Source organism: Saccostrea echinata, unplaced genomic scaffold (assembly GCF_033153115.1).
Source record: "Saccostrea echinata isolate AGI-Se365-2 ecotype Australia unplaced genomic scaffold, CSIRO_AGI_Sech_v1 ptg000042l, whole genome shotgun sequence".
Lineage (NCBI taxonomy): Eukaryota > Metazoa > Mollusca > Bivalvia > Ostreida > Ostreidae > Saccostrea > Saccostrea echinata.
In genome coordinates, this window is record NW_026889791.1 from 3,438,269 (window position 1) to 3,458,411 (window position 20,143).

General features: G+C 31.9%; 1 protein-coding gene across 1 annotated transcript; it reads left to right on the top strand.

The window, feature by feature from the left end:
- The first annotated feature begins 18,933 nt into the window (after positions 1-18,933).
- Positions 18,934-19,933, top strand: LOC133201036 (uncharacterized). Its single transcript, XM_061336839.1, has 3 exons — positions 18,934-19,101; positions 19,347-19,619; positions 19,751-19,933. Exons 1-3 carry the CDS (start codon positions 18,934-18,936, stop codon positions 19,931-19,933), a joined length of 624 nt encoding a protein of 207 aa, XP_061192823.1.
- The last annotated feature ends 210 nt before the right edge of the window (positions 19,934-20,143 follow it).

The window sequence follows — 20,143 nt, forward strand, 5'->3', positions numbered from 1 at the left end:
CGTCTTTGGACACGACACCACTCAATTTATGAATTTCCAACAGAAGATTGATGAAATGTCTTACGAAGCTTCATATAGAGTGTTTCCTAGCTCTTGTCGACAACAGTTCGGGGGAAATCCCGGAAACACACCTGATATTTTATCCGGAAATTGGAAGAACCAAGGTTCAGAGAAGGCCGAGTACCTCGATCTTGACAAGATAGACAACAACTTCCAGTCTTACGAGAGCAATGGCAACATTGTGCACACAGTGCAAAATCGATATATCGATGATCGATCACGAAGTGATTCACAGGGCTATGATATGGGAATCCACGACAACTACAGCTTCGGCGTCAGTAATCAAAGGGCCATGACACCATTTGACATGAGATACACAATTCCCAGACAACCAACTGGAGGGTAAGAAAGTTAAAATGTCATAACCTTTCCATTAATGAAATCAAACGAGCTCATTATCACAGAAATATAATCATTTAGTAATGCAAAAAAACAATTTCCTCGCCAAACTTCATTTTTATGACATTTCCTTATTCTAACTTCATCCCTTTTTAAAAAAAATATTTATGTACTAAATCAAGTATCTTAACTATTTGATAATCGTGCTCTTTTATTATTATTAATTGACAAAGAGGGAGTATAGTCCTACAATACAAATTACATATCGAATACATATAAAATAAAGTTTTATAGTTTAAAAAAACCTGAAGTATTAAAGAAATCTGTCGCAAATTCTATGGTCGATGCAATGACCTTTTAGCAAATACAGTCTAGCTATCGTTTAGTTGACTGACGTTTTTTATACAAATTGTTAGGCCATTATTTTCAACGGATTTTTCCGTTTGTCCGATCATGACAAGGAGCACACGGTGGGTGTGACCGGTAGGCAGGGGATGCTTACCCCTTAATAGCAACTGATCCCACCTCTACTGTTTTTAGAGGTCCATGTTTTCTCTGCTCCCAATTGTATTTGTCCCAGTGGACTATTTAGCTTGATTACTGTTCGTCATCTTCATAATTCATACATGTGTACCGAAATCTTACCTCTTTTAGGCTCTAGTATGGTGAATATTTTGTCAGGTTTACAAATTTGTTACGCTCTGAAACATTTGCAAATGTAAACACTGAATAAACATGTATCAGATGCATTTTCTGTCAATTCAATCTTTTATTTTAGAATTGCTACTTCTCTTTCTTTTATGATTATTAGAGTTCTTTTCAGTTTTATGTATTTGAAAATATTCTGTATAATTCGTTTTAAAACTCATTTTTTAAATACGCGACTGTTGTAAATTTTGAATTAAATAAAGATTAACAAAGTTGTTATATTGTGAATTCGCGTTTTGAGTTTATTGCCCCCGGTTGTCAATTACACAACTGAGTTTATTCATATACAAGTGTTTTTGTAATATATTTCTAACTTTTTTTCATATCGAAATAAATTTCGTTGTGTTAATCAGGACTAGAGTTTGAACAACGCAGTGAATTAATTCGTTGATATTTTGTTTGATAATTGAATTACATTGATTTAAAATTGTATATCCCAAGTGTTTTCTACTGACTCCAATTATATTAATGATATTGATATGTTGAAATAGTGTTTTTCATGTATTGCAGCCAAGGGTGCACAACAAGCATGCAGTCTACAACACTCCCTCGCAAACTCTGTGTGTCTGATCATAACAGTATTGAGCAGTGTGAAAGCTTGTTATGTGCAGTTTGTGGGGATAAGGCCAAGTGTCAACATTACGGCGTCAGGACTTGTGAGGGCTGCAAGGGATTCTTCAAGGTCAGTTTCCCATTCGAAGCCTTGATTATTTTCCACCTTTGTGTTATTTTCATTCTAAAAATAATTGATGATGCTTTATTCAATTTGCCAAAACAAGAAGAAAACATTTTGAAGATATCTTACTGATTTTTTTTTTGTAACTATGAAAACACCGTCTGTTAAAAACAACAATAATCCTATCTACTTTTTATTGAAATCAGCAAAAAAAAAAAAAAAATGAGAGGTTGCATTTTGAGAATACAATGTACTTACTTACACACGATGAGCTAGACAGACGGACAGTTGTCATTTAACCATAGCATTGGCTCTTCTGGTCTGTTCATTTGAATGAAGTATTAATATGAAGAATGAAGAATATATTTTAAAAGAAACTAACCATTTAGCTTTATTTTCCTCATGTTATAGAGGACAGTTCAAAAGAGCCCTAATTACGTATGTGTCGGGGATAAGAAGTGCATGATCGACAAAGGGAGGAGAAATCGGTGTCAGAGCTGTCGATTTCAGAAATGTTTGTCTGTTGGAATGACGAAGGAAGGTATGTACTGGTAGTCTGTTGATGGTCCGTAAGTCGTAGTTAAGATTTGACATCATTCGCATGATTTTTTTTTTTTAATTTGGAATGTTCCTCTCTGGAAGTGATGTAACATGATTTAATTGCATATTATGATCGATCCACATTCATTATTCCTATTTCAGTTGTACGAAGTGGATTCCTGAAGGGTCGCCGAGGGAGATTACCGTCAAAGTCGAAACATGCCCTGTACTACTCGTCACCTTCAAGAACCTGAAATTTCTTTGATACCCAAAAAAGTTTTTTAAAAAACACATTAACAATTCATGTAGAGATACAAGGAGAGACCCCATAGGCTCGGATTGTTTTTTCTGGAGTTGGGGAGATATTTTTGTACACGAAGATTACATGTATATTCCTTTTTTAGGATATTGGGAGATGGCAGAATGAATCCGAATGAAAAATTTATTTCAGACTGGCGTCTTAATGTCAATCCGCTTGCATCTTTTGAACTTTGAAGAACTTCAACTTATTTTCTGAAACGGATGAAACACGTTCATCCACGTATGGTAATCGGTATTTTTGTTTGGATTTGAACAAACTTTGAAATTCACAGTCCTCCTCCCTGGCTTTTAAAGCAAACTCTACCTCTGATTGTAAAATTAGGTTGGAACATAACTTGTACACCATGAAGCATCATCGAACCTTGTTACTTGTTAGGATTAGAGTAAATTTAAACGTTTTTACAGATCGGCTATTTTTTTTGGTTCCTGAAATGTGTATCCTTTGCCACTGTGTTGCACTATATCATTATAGTTCGTAAGGTCTTCCTTTGATAAATATCTATATATACATTATATACATGTATCATCAAATTACTTTTACATGTACCTAATTAATTAATACATATATATATATTCATTATCTTAAGTAGTAAGTTGAAATAAAAAATAGTTCCATTTATAAAAAAATGAATTTTGTTAAATAGGAATTCAGGTTAGGTTCTGCTTGAAATAAAATATTAAAAGTTTAAATCCATACATGTCTCTTATATTTGAGCTTGAAATGTGATTTTTTTTCTTTCTTTCTTACAGTTGCACAACTTGCCATAGAAAGGGTTTACGAAGTTTAATTTTAACTTCGTTAAAATTTGCTAAATTTTAAAATTTAGGAAAGGACTATTTTTTAATGGAACAGCAACGTAGGAAAATATCACAACTTTTGCTATTCAAATTTACTACAGAGTAATGAATTCATATATTTTTTTCTTTACACAAAGTCTTTTAGGCTATTTTGAACGAAATGAAAGATATTTAAGGGCCTTAAGTTTTAGAATATATTAAACAAATGTGATTTTGCACACAAACTAAAATTTTGTTTGCTAAGCAATCAATCAATAGACAAATTTGAGTGAAAACTCGACAAAAACTGTTCTTTTTCTTCTATTATTAAGCGGTTAATTTTTTTCAGAGGCGAATCTAGAAGAGAAAGGGGGGAGCGGAGCGGAATTTTCAGAGTTATCAAATTAAAAATTATAAATTTCTGTGTCAAAGTAACGAAAAAATGATCTTTAAAATCGGTGTTTATGCAAATTATCTTTAATCTTTTTATCTTTAAAATCGGCGTTTATGCAAATTATCACGCAAGCCACTCGATTGATCACATCATGAATCCAAAAAATTAGACAGTTATTCCTTAATTGAATTCATTTTCTCATTTTTCCTTTCCCCTTTTTTGTATTGCACTGTGTTTAATTTTGTGATTTTAAAGAAATACTAGTAATAATTAAACTTCAATTTTCATATATGTGTACGTAAATCCTCAAATCATTTTTGTATTGACATTGCTCATGTATTATTTCAAATAATTGAATGGTATGCAACGAAGAATATCAAAAATATAAAAAACAACAACAACAACAAAATATTCCAGACAACATATCTCAAGAATTTGTTCACTGACCTCATATAATTTAATATCAGCGGAATAAGAGCAGTAAAAGTAAACTAAGGTTATAAATAGTTTAGAGTTCCTATCAGTCGGATTTTTTAAAATCAGATTAAATATAGGTAAAATTTAGAAAATCAACAAAGGAAATTCGGAATGGTACAGTGATCAAGTTAATTTTTCAAATTTTCTTTTATTTAGTAGCACTATTTCTTTCTTATTTTATTTCATTATCCAAAGAGCTTTGTTACTTGTTATATTTTTAAATAAGAAAATATTGAGCATAGTGTAAAATATCGAGTTTTTTCCTGAAAAATACCCAGGAGCCACTAGTAGGAAAAGTAGACCATGCACCTAATTAATCAAAAGTGAATAATACTACTACAATCATAGGTCTACAATGTACAATAGGTTATTTTTCATTCCTATCAAGTGGAATTTTTTTTTTGTCATCTCAATAAACGCTAACCGACTTTCATACCATGTTCTAATGGTTTATGCATAAATAAAAATAGATATTTTTTTTCTTTTTGTTGTGTATAATTTTAGATTGATTTCATCTTCTTTTTGCCTTCAGTACGCCTTTGACGTTGATGCAAACATAAATTTTGTTATAAAGATTTATGTTTTCAAAAATTTCTCGAAGTAATAATTGATGTTTGGTTTCAAGGAGTAATGGTGTAGATATAACTACATGTATTTGTGATACATGTGAATAGTATAGGGTAAAGACGTATTTGGCTTGAATTCATATTGAATTCTCAATCATTTTCTCATTTTTCCTTTCCCCATTTTTGTATTGCACTGTATTTAATTTTTTGATGTTAAGGACATACTAGTAATAATTAAACTTCTATTGAATTTTCATACGTGTACATATTTCCTCAGATCATTTTTGTATTGTCATTTAATTGTCCATTGATTTATCATGACTCAAGTGTCTTTGTACAATTGATAGTGTTGCTTTTTTCCATGATTTCATTTTTTCAATTTATTTATAAATTTTATTGATACGTGTATATACATGTACATGTATTGATCAATGAGGTTTAGATGAAAGTGCGACAGTTGCAAATGTCTCAAATCTGCATTTTCACAAAACCTTTCCATAATTTGATTTCATATTTCCCCTTCAATGTTATGAGCTGAACATATTCGATTGTTAATTATTGAAATATCTGTACAGTTATTTCAGTTAAAATTTGTTTCCAGAATCATATTCCAATGTATATATATGTTTATAATGTATATTGTTTGATCGGTGTTTCATTTTGTTTAATACAATAAACATTATCAATTTCGTTTTATTATTATTATTATTATTTATTTAATTTTTTTGAATCCTGCAAGTTATCTTTTAATAAGTCGTGGTAGGCTTGCGCCAATATTGACAGGTCCGTAGTACCAGGGGGACTATAAGAGGCGGCGGCCTACTTTTTTTTATCAATATTCAATAGCTGTAAATTTTGTACGTGTATTTTCATTTAAAGACCTAAATTAATTTTTGTTTATAAAGCACATTTTATAAATAAAAATTAATTCATTACAATGTGTATCGGTAACGATCCTCTAATAAAACTAGTGTCCAAATAACTGTATCTCACTTCCATTCTCAGTGACCGTGTAGTGTAGGATAGCGCCGCGAGAATTCCATCGGTATCTAAAGCAAGTTTTTAGACTTGTGTGGCAACGCACTATGAAAAAAATACGCACTTTGAAATTTTTTTTTTCAAAGTGCGTTAAAATTGGGACAAAATCAACGCACTTTGAATATTTTTTTTCAAAATACGTTAAATTTGGGACAAAATCAACGCACTTTGAATTTTTTTTTTTTTTTCAAAGTGCGTTAAGGCTGTACATCAATATTTTTTACCATGGCGACACTTAACTCACTTTGAAAAAATATGTATAAAACAAACATTTGGACATAGACAGCATTATTATGTTATATTGCTTTCGAAAACTGGTGAATCAATTGATCTACCCTTATCAAGAACGAGGAGAAGACAGGTAGAAGGTCCCTCAGCCTAACTCTTTATCTTTCTTACCCAAATATATGTATTCACAATAACGTAGTATGACATTGGTATACTTTCTCTCAATAAATATGAGTTATCGTAAAATAGATGAAAAAAAGAGATAGCTTTCCTGAAAAAAAAAAAAATAATAACGCACCCTATTATATTAAAGAAGAGAGGTTCAGGGACCATATCGGGGAACTAAGCAACAATAGCCAACTAACTATACTTTGGCCAAAGTAGCTTTACAAAATCAACTTATATAAAATGCATATAAAAAAAATTTTCATACCTCTTAATACTAATCAAAGAACTATATATATATATATATATATATATATATATATATATATATATATATATATATATATATATATATATATAAAGATCATCATGTGCGGGAATAAACAATTTTTTTTTCATCTTCTAAATGCTTATCAAATAACTATAAAAAAAATCATATTCTGCAGGAAAATGATTTTCAATGGAAAAATCATAATTGCTCCCTTTTCCCCTAAGAAAAATGGGATGATTTATGTCATAAATCGACCCTACATCTACAGAACTTATTATAGACGAAATAAAAAAAGAAACGAAATCGTGCTACAAAACAATCATTCTTCCATTATTACTAAAAGACTCATTTCCCTTGTATTACATTCATGAGATCTAGAACCTTTGGGAACTAGACAACCCCTAAAAATCTTTAAAACGTCTATATTTCAGATCCTGAAGTGACGTCATCATCGAAAAGTTATCCAAACAGGTTCAAATAATTATTTATCATACCTAAAATTTGCAAGAATATTGACCAAGCCGTGCACATTTCTTTTTCAAAGTGCGTCAATATGGTCGATATTAACACACTTTGAAAAGAAATAATTTTATTTCAAAGTGCGTTAACTTGGTCCCAAATTTAACGCACTTTGAAATTTTTTTCAAAGTGCGTAATTTTTCAAAGTGCGTTGTAACAGACTTGCCTAGATGGCCGAGCGGTCTAGCGCGCTGTTCTGTACTGCTAGGAGACAGATTCCGTAGGTTGAGAGTTCAACCCCGGGTTTGGGCGGAAGTGGGTATCCTTATAAACGTGAATTTCTTTGTGCTTTCTATATATACGTGAATTTCTTTGTGCTTTCTATATATATATATATATATATATATATATATATATATATATATATATATATATATATATATATTAAAACCCTAAGTGTGTGAAATCAGTCTGTCGTGTAATAAAAAATAAATGTCAATAAATCATACCTAGATAATAAACCATTAAAATGGGAAATTTCGATTCACTGTATAACTGATAACTATGGGATTACGGGTGGTCGATTAATGCTAAACAGAAAATGCCGACCGGAAATATCATATAATAATACATAATTATGTTTATAATATATATAAATATCTAAATATTGAGTACATACGTCAATAAAACCTTGGTTTAATTTGGTTGAAATTTTACAATTATCTCGTTTTTTTCGAAGCGCGGCGACAAAGGCCATTTCAATTTTTTGACGATCAATATTCCTTTTCCTTTTATAAAAGGATTAATATTTTTGGAGCCGAGCCAAATGAATCATGTGATTACGAAACCATGAAGGGACATGCGGATTCTCAAAAAAGTGTTAGAATAAACCTCAAATTATGCAATCCGTTTTCTCGGATTGTCAATCTCTTTCATATAATTGGATGCACTATTTACTAATCCTCCAGGTCGCTGCTGATTGCAGTTATTTATTTGTCCATCTCAGGTATGACAATACGTATTTAATGAATGGAACATGGAGTAGTATACACTCTACATATCATTACATATTACAGTCCTATCTGAGAAAATTACACGAACATTTTTTCAAACCATAAACATGTACTGGTGCTCTTACATTTGTACGAGTAAAGTTATAATAGTTTTTTTATTATTATTATTTTAGAATAATGTGAAGCAAGTAAATATGTGTCCTGTGTTTTATGGAGAGGGTATTTATAGGCATTGCATGTCTGTTGCCCAATACCTTCAGTTTACTGAATAGAATATATATTGTTTAAAGTATGAGTTTTATTTATTTACTTTTTAAAATAAGTATACATTGACTGAATTTTTAAAAAATATTTCAAAACAGGTTGTTTAAATAAGAGAATAAAAGAAAAAGCATAAGTTGATACATGTACGAGGGAATGGATTCTCCAAAACGTAGTAATTGCAATCTGAGAGAACGGATTTTCTAAATCAAGAGAATGAATTGATAATCAGTGGGAATGGATTGTGTAATTCGAGATCTCAAATTACATTTTACTTTATTGAGAAATCGATCTGTCCCTTCAGGGATTTCAGCTTTCGTTTATGAGAGTTTCTGCTTTTCCTTTTGAATAAAAAGATAAGAAAAAGCAAGATCTATCCACGGGATCTTGCTCCCGAGTGTTAAAAAATCTTTATTTTAAAAAAATCATATACCAACTATTATCTGTTTTAGAAATTGGTATTTGATATTTTTCTTTTAAATAATATTTTTTACAATCCGGGGGCAAGCCCCTGTGATGCATAGAAAACAGTACAAAACTGAGATAGATAATTAATTTAAAAAGATATTGGCTGATCCGAATTTCCTCCGATTTCCTGAAATTTTTAAGAAATATTGGTTATTTTTCTAATGCTTCATATATCTAAAATTTTTCTTATTTTCACATATATGGCAAAGAGGTAATATGGAGATACGAAATGATATCATTGTTAAACAGAAACCACCAATCGCTTAATAAGAGAGAGAAAGAAAATATATTTTGCCGAATTTTCACTCAATCTTGTCTATAGATTAATTGCTTAGCAAACAAGATTTAGTTTGTGTGCGCAAAATCATATTTGTCTTATACATTCTAAAACTTAAGACCCTTAATTATAATCATTGTCATTTCTGGATTTTAACCAATGTCAAGTTGTACAATAATTATAAGAAGGAAAGAAAAACATGAACTTTTCAATTCACAACTTTTCAAGCTCGATATACACGACATTTATGCAAATATACTTTTAATATTTTATTTAGTAAAAGCCAGTCCAGAATCCCTCCTTAACGAAATTCATTTTTTTTAAATAAATAGAACTCTGTTTTATCTCAACTTACCACTTATGATAATGATAAATTAGTTAATTTAACTAAAAACGTGTAAAAATAATTTGATGATATATTATTATGTAATCAAAGAAAGACCTTACGAACTAATATGACTAAATGCAACACAATGGCATAGAATACACCTGTCAGGACCAAACAATATAGCCAATCTCTATAAACGTTTAAATTTTCTCCAATCCTAACAAGTAACAAGGTTTGATGATGCTTTATGGTGTACAATATAAGTGTCACCCTAATTTCACAATCAGAGAGTTTCCATCCGCCTTAGAGGCTGGGGTGGTTGAATTTCAACGTCTGTTAAACTTCAAACAAAAATACCAAATACCATAATTGGATGAACATGTTTCATCCGTTTTAGCGAAAAAGCCGAAGTTCTCCAAATTTTACAACCGTTCACGGTAGCTCATTCGATAGAGCGCTCGCTCCGTGATCGGGAGGTCGTGAGTTCGAATCTCGGCCGCGACAGACCTAAGTCGATAAAAAATGGGTAGCAACTGTTCCTTCGCCATGCGCTCGGCACTTTGAAGTGAAAGTTGCGGGTCCTTCGGATGAGACCTTAAAAACCGAGGCCCCGTGTCACGGCAGGCGTTGGCACGATAAAGATCCCTCACTGCTCAATGGCCCTGAGTGCCGAGTAAAGGTCAAAATTTGAAGCCCTTCACCGGTATATGGTGACATCTCTATATGAGTGAAAAATTCTCGAATGGGACGTAAAACAATATACAATCAATCAATCAAATTTTACAAAAACACGCACGTGGATTGACATGAATAGATAACATTAAGTCGTCTGTGTGATTTTCCCCAATCGGATTCATACTGCCATCTCCCAATATCAAAAATGAAATAAAATCTTAATGTACAAAAATATCTGCTAAGCTCCAGACAAAACAATCCGAGCATATTGGGTCTTTCCTTGTGTCTCTACATAATTTGATTTTTTTTAACTTGTTCCGATATTAAAGAAATTTAAAGTTCTTGAAAGTCGCACAGGACATGTTTCGACTTTGGCGGAAATCTCCCTCGGTGACCCTTTAGGTATCCACTTCGCACAACTGAAATAGGAGTACGTTTGATCGATCATATTTTTCAATTCAATCATCTTACATCAATACCAGTGAGAAAAATTCCAAAATTAAAAAAAAAAAGATCTTGCGAATGATACCAAATCTTGACTAAACAAGTATTTCTGAAATCGACAGCTACATGTATGAGACTGGTTTTCTCTAATTGCATAAAAATTAGATAGAGTCAGAACTCCTTAGTGTGCAGTGTATAGAGGGCTCTTAAAGGTTGGTTGATCCCTTTCTTCTCATTTTTTGGCTGCAGTATTCTCACACACACACCTTTTCCTCTTCAATTATTGTTTTCCCGAGTAATGATGGTGATTTTATAAATATTGGACCGAAATGAAAATGGAATTCAAGGATAAACAATGCTAATTGTGCAGGGTTTTTTTCTTAATTTTTTTTTTTTTTAATTTTATTTTATTTTATTTTTGATATAACAATTGTTTGTTTTTGTTTTATTATATTCAATGAAACAATTGTTGTGTTTGTTTCTGTTTAGTGATATTCAATATAACAATAGCTGTTTGTTTCTGTTTAGTAATATTCAATATAACAATTTGTTGTGTTTGTTTCTGTTTAGTGATATTCAATATAACAATAGTTGTATTTGTTTCTGGTTTGTTATATTCAATATTACAATTGTTGTGTTTGTTTCTGTTTGGTGATATTTAATATAACAATTTAATATAACAATTATTGTGTTTGTTTCTGGTTTGTTATATACAATTTAACAATTGTTGTGTTTGTTTCTGGTACAGGTATGATATATTCAATACAAGAATGTTGCATTTGTGTTTATAACTTCTGTTTTTGTGATATTCAATGTTATACAGTAACCATTATTTATTTTGTTTCTGTTTTGTACTTAATAAAACAGTCAATTGTTGAGTTTGTTCTGTTTTGTTATATTCAATAAAGCAATTGTTTTGTTTGTTTCTGATTCGTGATATTCAATTACAACAACTTTGATTTTTTTTTCTGTATCTTGATTTTTAAAACAATAATTGTTTAGTGTTCTTCCTGGTATTCAAAACACAAATTGTTTTCTGATATCCAACACAACATACAATAGAAATTAATTGACGCCCCCTGTATACATGTACGTTGACGACGCTTTTAGAAATCATCAAATTACCTTTTTTTTCAGTGCGATAAAGAAGCTGCATTGATAGAAAAAAAAAGTGGCTTTATAATTTATAAGTACATAATGTGTATGAAATCAGTCTGTCGTATATAATAAAATAAATGCCTAGATAATAAAACATTTTTAAAAAGTAAATTTCGATTTACTGTATAATTGATAACTACGGAATTATCGTCGATTTAATGCTAAACAGAAAATGTCGACCGGCAATGTCATATAATAATATATAATTATGTATATAAATATATTTATAATTATGAGTACATACGTCATTCAAGTTCAAGTTCATTTATTCACTCAAAACCATGTTGATATATGGTACAATGAAAAATATTTACAGCATATAAATTCAGGTCAGAGGTACAAGTATATGATATACATATTCAGAAAATGAAAGTGAAAGAGGACAAAGAAAGAAGAAAAAAAGATAAATACATATAATAAATACAATAATGGTATAAATGAGGAAAAAATCATGGAGGACAGACTAAATCATATATTTTTAATATAAAAGTACAGAGTTTTTTCAGTGTCTTAGCATCTTGTTTTGTCATCAATTGAGAAAATTTAAGTATATTTGGTCTAATAAAGTAGTATTCATTAATATACTTTTTCCTAATGTTTGATAATGCAGTGCATTCAAGTATAAAATGGAATTCATCAGCAACGTGTTTGGTTTTACAAAGTGTACATAATCTTTCATTTAATGGTATACCTGCCCACCTTCCCAGTTCAACTAGTAGACGGTGATTAGAAGTACGGATTTTACAAGTATTTTTCTAAACTTTTTGGCCAAATACTTAAATACTTTTCACATTCAAAATTTATTTTAAAAAGTTTATACACAACACCCTTGGATGAACTATTAATGTCAGCATGCCATTTTTGTATAAATTGATCCTGTAATCGTTGCTTTACAACAGTGGTAACCCATTCTTGATTAAGACTGTTACAAAACTGTCCATTACAAATATTAGATAGTCCGCAAGAATCGAAAATACGTTGCACACAATCAATCCATGGATTCTTACCAATTTCAGATTGTGAATTAGAGATTAAATATTTATATAAAAAACATGAAGTTTTGTTTCCGGGGCTGTTACTGTGGAATCATCATTGTTCGTGGGGGATCAATGTTCGTGAATTTCGTGGGTAACCCTTACCAACGAATTTACATCCCCACGAACAATTATTTTATCAACGTACTGATTAATCAAATCTACCAAATAAACGAGCTGCCCACGAAATTACATCCCCACGAACCAATATAATTTTGCTTTCCCACGAACATTGACCCCAACGAATTTAAATGATTCCACAGTAATTAATTTACACCAGTAAGAAACAATCCTGGAATAAACCAGGACAGATAATGGAAAGCGTCCTGTTTCAGCATGAACCGTAAAATTTGAAGTACTACTTTTCAAGTAAAGTATATGTTTCAAAAATTTCAAATGAAAACGTTCAATAATGTCTAGGTTTTCAAAACCCCAGATTTCACAACCCTAGAGTAACACTGGTACAACCATTTTATCGAACAATTCAAATTGTCATGTTACAGGGAGGTTGAATTGACTATTTTTTCTGATTACACCATACATTGCTTTTGGGCTTGGTCACACAGATGTTTCTTGGTTTTTAGAAAGGAACCAGATCTTGAAAAATAATACCAAGATATCTAAATTCTTTTACATATTCTAGACTCTTGTTATTGCAGTAAAATTCTCTTTTGAATAAAGGACATTTTGAAAAAAATAATATATTTGTCTTGTCAATATTAACTTGCAATTTCCACTCCCTACAATAGCATTCAAATTCATTCAAAGCATTCTGTAGATCATCAGGAGTTTCTGCTAAAATGACAGTATCATCAGCATATAAAAGTATAAGAAGTTTCAAGTACATACATAATTCATTTTCTATTGAAGTAGTAAGGCTTTGTAAACCAATTATATTTTTATCAACGAGATAATTTTCAAGGTCATTAATGTACAGGGAAAATTAACAAGAGGCCCAAGGGCCTTAACGGTCACCTGAGTATAATACAACAATTTAGAGGATCCATAGAGTATAAAATGAACTGAAAGGTGAAGCTTTGTTGCCCAAAAGCAAGAAAAGTAGGGTGATCAGGATCAACAAAATAATTAGTCTAGTGTTCATTAACAGTACATAAATTTGGTTCTAATCTGTTCCCCATTTATCACTCTCACCAGACAGTATATAAACAAACTTATAATCAGTGCTTCTGTACTCTTTTAATTCTTTGTTGAAATCTTTTACATTGGCCTCTCTTGGTCTTTGATGAACATTATTTTTGTCTCATTTTTATTTATCTGTTACTTACAAGTCTACCTGATCATTAAAACTATGAAAGTACTTTTTGTCTTATACAATAAAAATTCTTGCATAATTCTCTTATTCTATGAACCTTTCAAGTACATTATTTACAGTGATTAATTATCACAAGTAATTAAGTGGCAAAGGGGAATAACTCCTCTCAGTAGAATACAAATTAATAGAGCCCTGGCCTGGACCAGAACACTTGATCAAATGGTTCTGATGTTCAAAAATCTGGTAAAAATACCCTTCCTCATTAAAACTTTTACTCTTTTTGCCTCTGATATGCCCAGGTGCAGAGAAGATTTTTAAAGCATTAATGCATTTTCACTATATAATAAATAGAGCCCCGCCCTAATATCAGAACCTCTGATCCAGGGGTCATGAAATTCACAATTTTGGAAGAGGCATCCTTGCTTATCATAACCATGTATTTGTTTAAGTAATATCCAGGAGAAGAGAAGAAGATTTTCAAAGAAATAATGCACTTTCACTATATGATCTATATAGCCCCGCCCTAGCACCAGAACCCCTGACCCTGGGGCTATGAATTTCACAATTTCTTTAGAGTCACCATTGCTTATCATAGCTATGTATTTAATTTGTTTAAAGAATACCCAGGAGTAAAGAAGAAGATTTTCAAAGAAATAATGCACTTTCACTATATGATCTATATAGCCCCGCCCTAGCACCAGAACCCCTGACCCTGGGGCCATGAATTTCACAATTTTGGTAGAGGGCTCAATGCATATTACAATCATGCCAACAGTTTGACTGCTTGATGTCCAGGAGTAAAGAAGAAGATTTTTAAAGATTGCATTAATTTTGATGGTTTTGGCCCCACCCCTCAGGCCCCAGGGGGGCAGGGGCCACGAATTTCACAATTTTTGTTCCCCTTCACCCATAAATGCTATATGCCAAAATTGGTTGAAATTGGTTTGCTGGTTCTAGAGAAGAAGCTGAAAATGTTCAAAAGTTTACGACCGACGAACGACGTACGACGACGGACAAAAACGGATAGCAATAGGTCACCTGAGTTTACTCAGGTGACCTAAAAAGGGGAAAAGCTTTCCCCTTTCCGGACTCCGACATTACAAAAAAAAAGGTTGTAGTGCCGTTCATCTTAATAAGTGATTTAATTTCTTGATACATGTTTGTAATATACTTGAAGCATTTGCCTTTAATTCCTTAATTTAAAAGTTTACTCCAAAGACCATTTCTCCAAACAGTATCAAACGCTTGTTTCAAGTCTATAAAAGCACAAAAAAGTTTTTTCTTGCACTTCATCAGTGTGTTTGATAAGAAGTGTAAAGTCAGAATATGATCTAAAGTAGAATATCCTTTCCTAAATTCGGCTTGATTCTCTTGAATAAGTTCAATTTCAACTGAATACATCTTTAAACGCTTGCATAATATACATGTGAAGAGTTTACCTAAGCAACTCAATAGAGTTATAGGACGATAATTTTCTGGGGAAGTCGGATTGAAACCTAGGTTTTATAAGTTTATTTTTTTAGCTCTACTGGTCAGAGACCAGGCCCCGGGATCATGAAACAGACTTAAGACTTAAGTCAAAATTTCAATCATCCGTAAAATGTTTATTACTTGTGAACCGAAACTTTTAATTCAAATGCAAAAGCAGTTTATATTGATGCAAAGTGAAAAAGCATTTTCATGTTGGACTGCTTCATTTTTAAATCAATCAGCACAATATACATTTTTTTGCTTAAGCTTAAGATGTTTCGTGATCCTGGGGCCAGAAGAGCTTATGCTATAGTAAGGTGTCCGTCGTCCGTCCGTCTGTCTGTCTGTCTGTCTGTCTATAAAAACTGGGAAATGCTTTCAAAATGCTATTCCTCCTACAGTTTTGGTCTGATATCAATATAACTTGGAAAGTAGACTATACTAAGATACATAATTCTGTGTATCGGTTTTTGATTTCAAAGAACGGTGTTGCCATGACCCCGGGATCATGAAACATCTTAGGCTTAAGTCAAAATTTTTATATTGTACTAATTTTTTATAGAAGTCAAGAAGAACAAAATTAATTTTTTTTAGTACTGCTTTACTAGTGTTATCTGCAAATTTAGAGATTTATTCAATAATTAATAAACATTTTACAAGTGATTGAAAATTTGACTTAAGTCTAAGTCTGTTTCATGATCCTGGGGCATGGTTTCTAAAAATAGAAATTTCTTTGAAAAACTTTCAAAACGCTACTCATCCTACAGTTTTGATCTGATTTCAATATAACTTGGCACACTTGTAGACTATAATAAGATGCATAATTCTCTACATCGGTTTATAATTTCAATGAACGGTGTTGCCATGGTTACTAAAAATAGAGATTTCTTGGAAATACGTTCAAAACGCTACTCCTCCTACAGTTTTGGTCTGATTTCAATATAACTTGGCACACAAGTAGACTACACTAAGATACATGATTCTTTTTATCCATTTTTGATTTCGATGAACGTTGTTGCCATCGTTACTAAAAATAGAAATTTCCTTGAAATACGTATACTTTCAAAATGCTACTCCTCCTACTGTTTTGGTCTGATTTTAGAATAACTCAGCACACACTACTCAGTAGACTACACATACATAATACTCTGTACCAGTTTTAGATTTCGATGAACAGTGTTGCCATGGTTACTAAAAATAGAGATGTTCTTGAAATACTTTCAAAACGCTACTCCTCCTACACTTTTTGTCTGATTTCAGTATAACTTGGCATACAGGTAGACTATACTGAGATACAAAATTGTCGTTATTGTTTTTCGTTAAACGAAATTTCTGTAAAATTGTTTTAAAATGCTATTCCTCCTACAGTTTTAGTCTGATTGCAATAAATCTTGCCACAAAAAGAAACTAAACCAAAGATCGTTATTCAATTTATTGCTGTTGCAAAGTTTCAAGTCCAAGTGCTACTTTTATCTTCCTTTATTCGTACAACCAGTAGAGCTACAGTTTCGTCAAAGACTTCTGGTTTTTAAATGACACGTTATTTCAGGGCGCGGCGACAAAGGCCACTTGAGTTTTTTTTAACCTTTTTTGGGAGGGGGGGGGGAGGGTTTATACCTATGTTATTTATCGGTAGATAAAATAGTAATCGTTAAGTTTGCAATTGGTTCATTTGATCCCTGTTATTTTATATAAATTTTATAATTTATTTTACAAACGAACAGGAATCTCATCGATTTTGGTAAAAAAAAATTATAGCTTACATTTTTTGCACATCACAATTTTGAATACTCATTCTAGTCAATTAAATTTGGAAAATAAAATGATAAAATTATTTATTCAATTTTAAATGTTTATCAAATGTTTCCTAACACATAAAACATTCCAGCAACTTATAGTGCTAAAATGCATTTCAAGTGATATGATTAACTTTTTTAATGCATATAATGTATAGTTGATCTAACTAAATATATAACACATTGGAATAATACATGTACATAGATCTACTGATCATTACACACACACATACAGAGAGAGAGAGACTACTTTTGCCAAATTCCATCTATTGAAGTTTATCGAAAATAAAATATGTTCATATGAATTGTCATACATGTACACTTCGGCAAAACTTATCCTGGTAACGTAATCAAAAGTATAATGATTACTTATGAAAAATTATTTTTTTAATTTTATCAATCATATGTACTATCCAAAAAAGAAGTAATCTAAATATGATTGTAATTATTACATTTCACAGAAATGGTAATTTAATCACTCACTTATCAAAGTAATTGACCACTTGTCTGGTGGCAAGGAGCATTTGGAGAAAAAAATCGGCGAGAAATACAGTGTATACTATTCAATTCAATTTATTTATTGACAACACCATCTTACATTGGCATATAGTCATGAATCCAAAAAAAAAAAAAAAAAAAAAAAAAAAAAAAAAAAAAAAAATAACATACATAGTGAGCATATCAGTTATGTTGAAGTTTGTTCTTTTCTAATATCTAAACACTTTTTCAGAAAATTATATACTCTTCTAGCAATTTTAATACTTGGAGGGTTGATAATGTCAATAATAGGGTTTTCCTTCATGTAGCATTGAGCATTAAATATATCGCAATATTGTAATCTACACTGATCATAGGACAATAAAGTTCAAAATATATTTCATTTTCAATATGAAGAAAAAATTTTAATAATATCCAGGCGAAGCTGGAACAAAACCAGGGATCTTAGCTTACTTCAATCATCCCACTTCGTTCTTTAACCTAAATCCCAACCATCATACGCAAATACAGTCGTTATATCTGCTAATTTCTGCTAGTTTCTTTTCCGATAGCAAGGTTGACCTTAACTTTTGTCACCATGTCTGAAGAAGAGTGACGCATATAAATTGTTTAACGTATGTAAAATTAATTGGATGACGTTGCAATCGTAATTATCAATATTTATAAGCATAAATACATATAATTACACGACGCTTTTAAAAAATAGTATCGGCACATTTTTTAAGCAAAATAAATCGATGTTCAGTACATGTAAAATATCACTTTCTCTAAATAAAAAAACTACCTTTAAAAGTTTAAAAGTTATTTCCCGTTCGTATGAAAAGTCGCTTGGTGGGGAGCATTTACGGGTAAAAAAAACATCGGCGCGAAATACAGTGTAAATGTAAAAAAAAAAAAAATAACCCTTCATTTCATTTCATTTATTTATTTCACTCACACCAACATCAGTGGTACATGAGGCACAGCATATAAGTAAGTCGTCATAGTTGTGAAAAAATAATAAATAAATATATGATACGATAGCATTTAAGCTCAACATCCAGTTTCTTAAAAGCAAAGAGAAGAGTTCAACATTGCAATAAACAACAAATATGAGGCACTAGGGTGTCTGGCAAAGGCAACCATAGAAGATAAAGCTTCAAGACACTTGGAAAAGTACATGCAGTGAAGTCCTAGGCAAGAAAAGGAGAGAGCAGAAAGAGTGGATGACAGCAAGATCATGGGGAAAAGTGAAAGAAAGGAAAGATTTGAAGCAAAAAATCAGAATACTCAGCAAATGGAGAAACTGAGAACAGAATATAGGGAAGCCAACAAACAAGTCAAAAAGTATCCTAGGAAGGACAAGAGACAGTTCGTTCATGACATGGCTGAAGAGGCAGAGAGAGCAGTCAGACAGAACAACATGAAATAGCTCTGTGAAATATTCAGAACACTGTCTGGAAGAAATGTGAACACCAACACCCCAGTGAGGGACAAACAAGGCAAAATTATCACTAGCGATGTAGGAAAAAAGAGATAGATGGGTAGAGAACTTTAAGGAAGTTCTAAATCGACCACCACCACCCAGTCTTGCAAGTATACCACCAATGAAAGAAGAACTTAACATCAATACAGGACCACCATCTAGAATAGAAATCACCAAGGCTACAGTGTATAAAGACACTGAAAAATAGAAAGGCAGCTGGTCCAGATGGTATCCCTCCTGAGGCACTCAAAGCTATTCCAACAAAGTCAGCAGAGATGTTACAACCACTTCTGCAAAAGATGTGGGAAAAGGAAAAAGTACCAGATGCGTGGAAAACAGGATACCCGGTTAAACTATCCAAGAAAGGGGACCACCTGTCGCAGTGTGGATATTGGCGAGGCATCATGCTTTTATCCATTGCCAGTAAGATCCTAACAAGAGTAATCTTGGAAAGAATGAAAGGAGCATTGGACAATTAAGATCAGAGCAAGCAGGGTTCCGCCAGGACAGATCATGCACAGATCACATTGCCACACTACGTATTATCATTGAACAGTCCATTGAATGGTAGTCTCCTCTTTACTCAATCTTCGTGGACTTTGAGAAGGCCTTTGACAGTGTGGATAGGTCAACCATCTGGACATTAATGCGGCATTATGGAAATCCACCAAAGTTCATAAGTGTCATCGGGAATCTGTATGGCGATGCCACAAGTCACATCATTCACAATGGGAAGCTCACAGATCTTTATTAAGTTTATCGCCTCAGTCAATAGAGTGGATAGGCTTCTGCGATTTTTATTCTGATATTCTTTCATTATGTGTTTACTAACGACTGATTTAGGGTGCGACGAAAATAACATGTCTTTATTCTGTACTTGGCATAAGTTCTAAAAAGATATATTTTTTTAAAGTTTGAAATACTAATTAAAATCCAAATATTCCTACTAAACAAACCCCTTGAG

Excerpts from the sequence above, each read along its gene's own strand:
- LOC133201036 (XM_061336839.1), top strand. The coding sequence starts at position 18,934 with ATGGGGAAAAGTGAAAGAAAGGAAAGATTTGAAGCAAAAAATCAGAAT. Across the intron at positions 19,102-19,346 it reads CTGAAGAGGCAGAGAGAGCA|AAATCACCAAGGCTACAGTG; the intron begins GTCAGACAGAAC and ends CATCTAGAATAG. Across the intron at positions 19,620-19,750 it reads CCAGTAAGATCCTAACAAGA|TCTCCTCTTTACTCAATCTT; the intron begins GTAATCTTGGAA and ends ATTGAATGGTAG.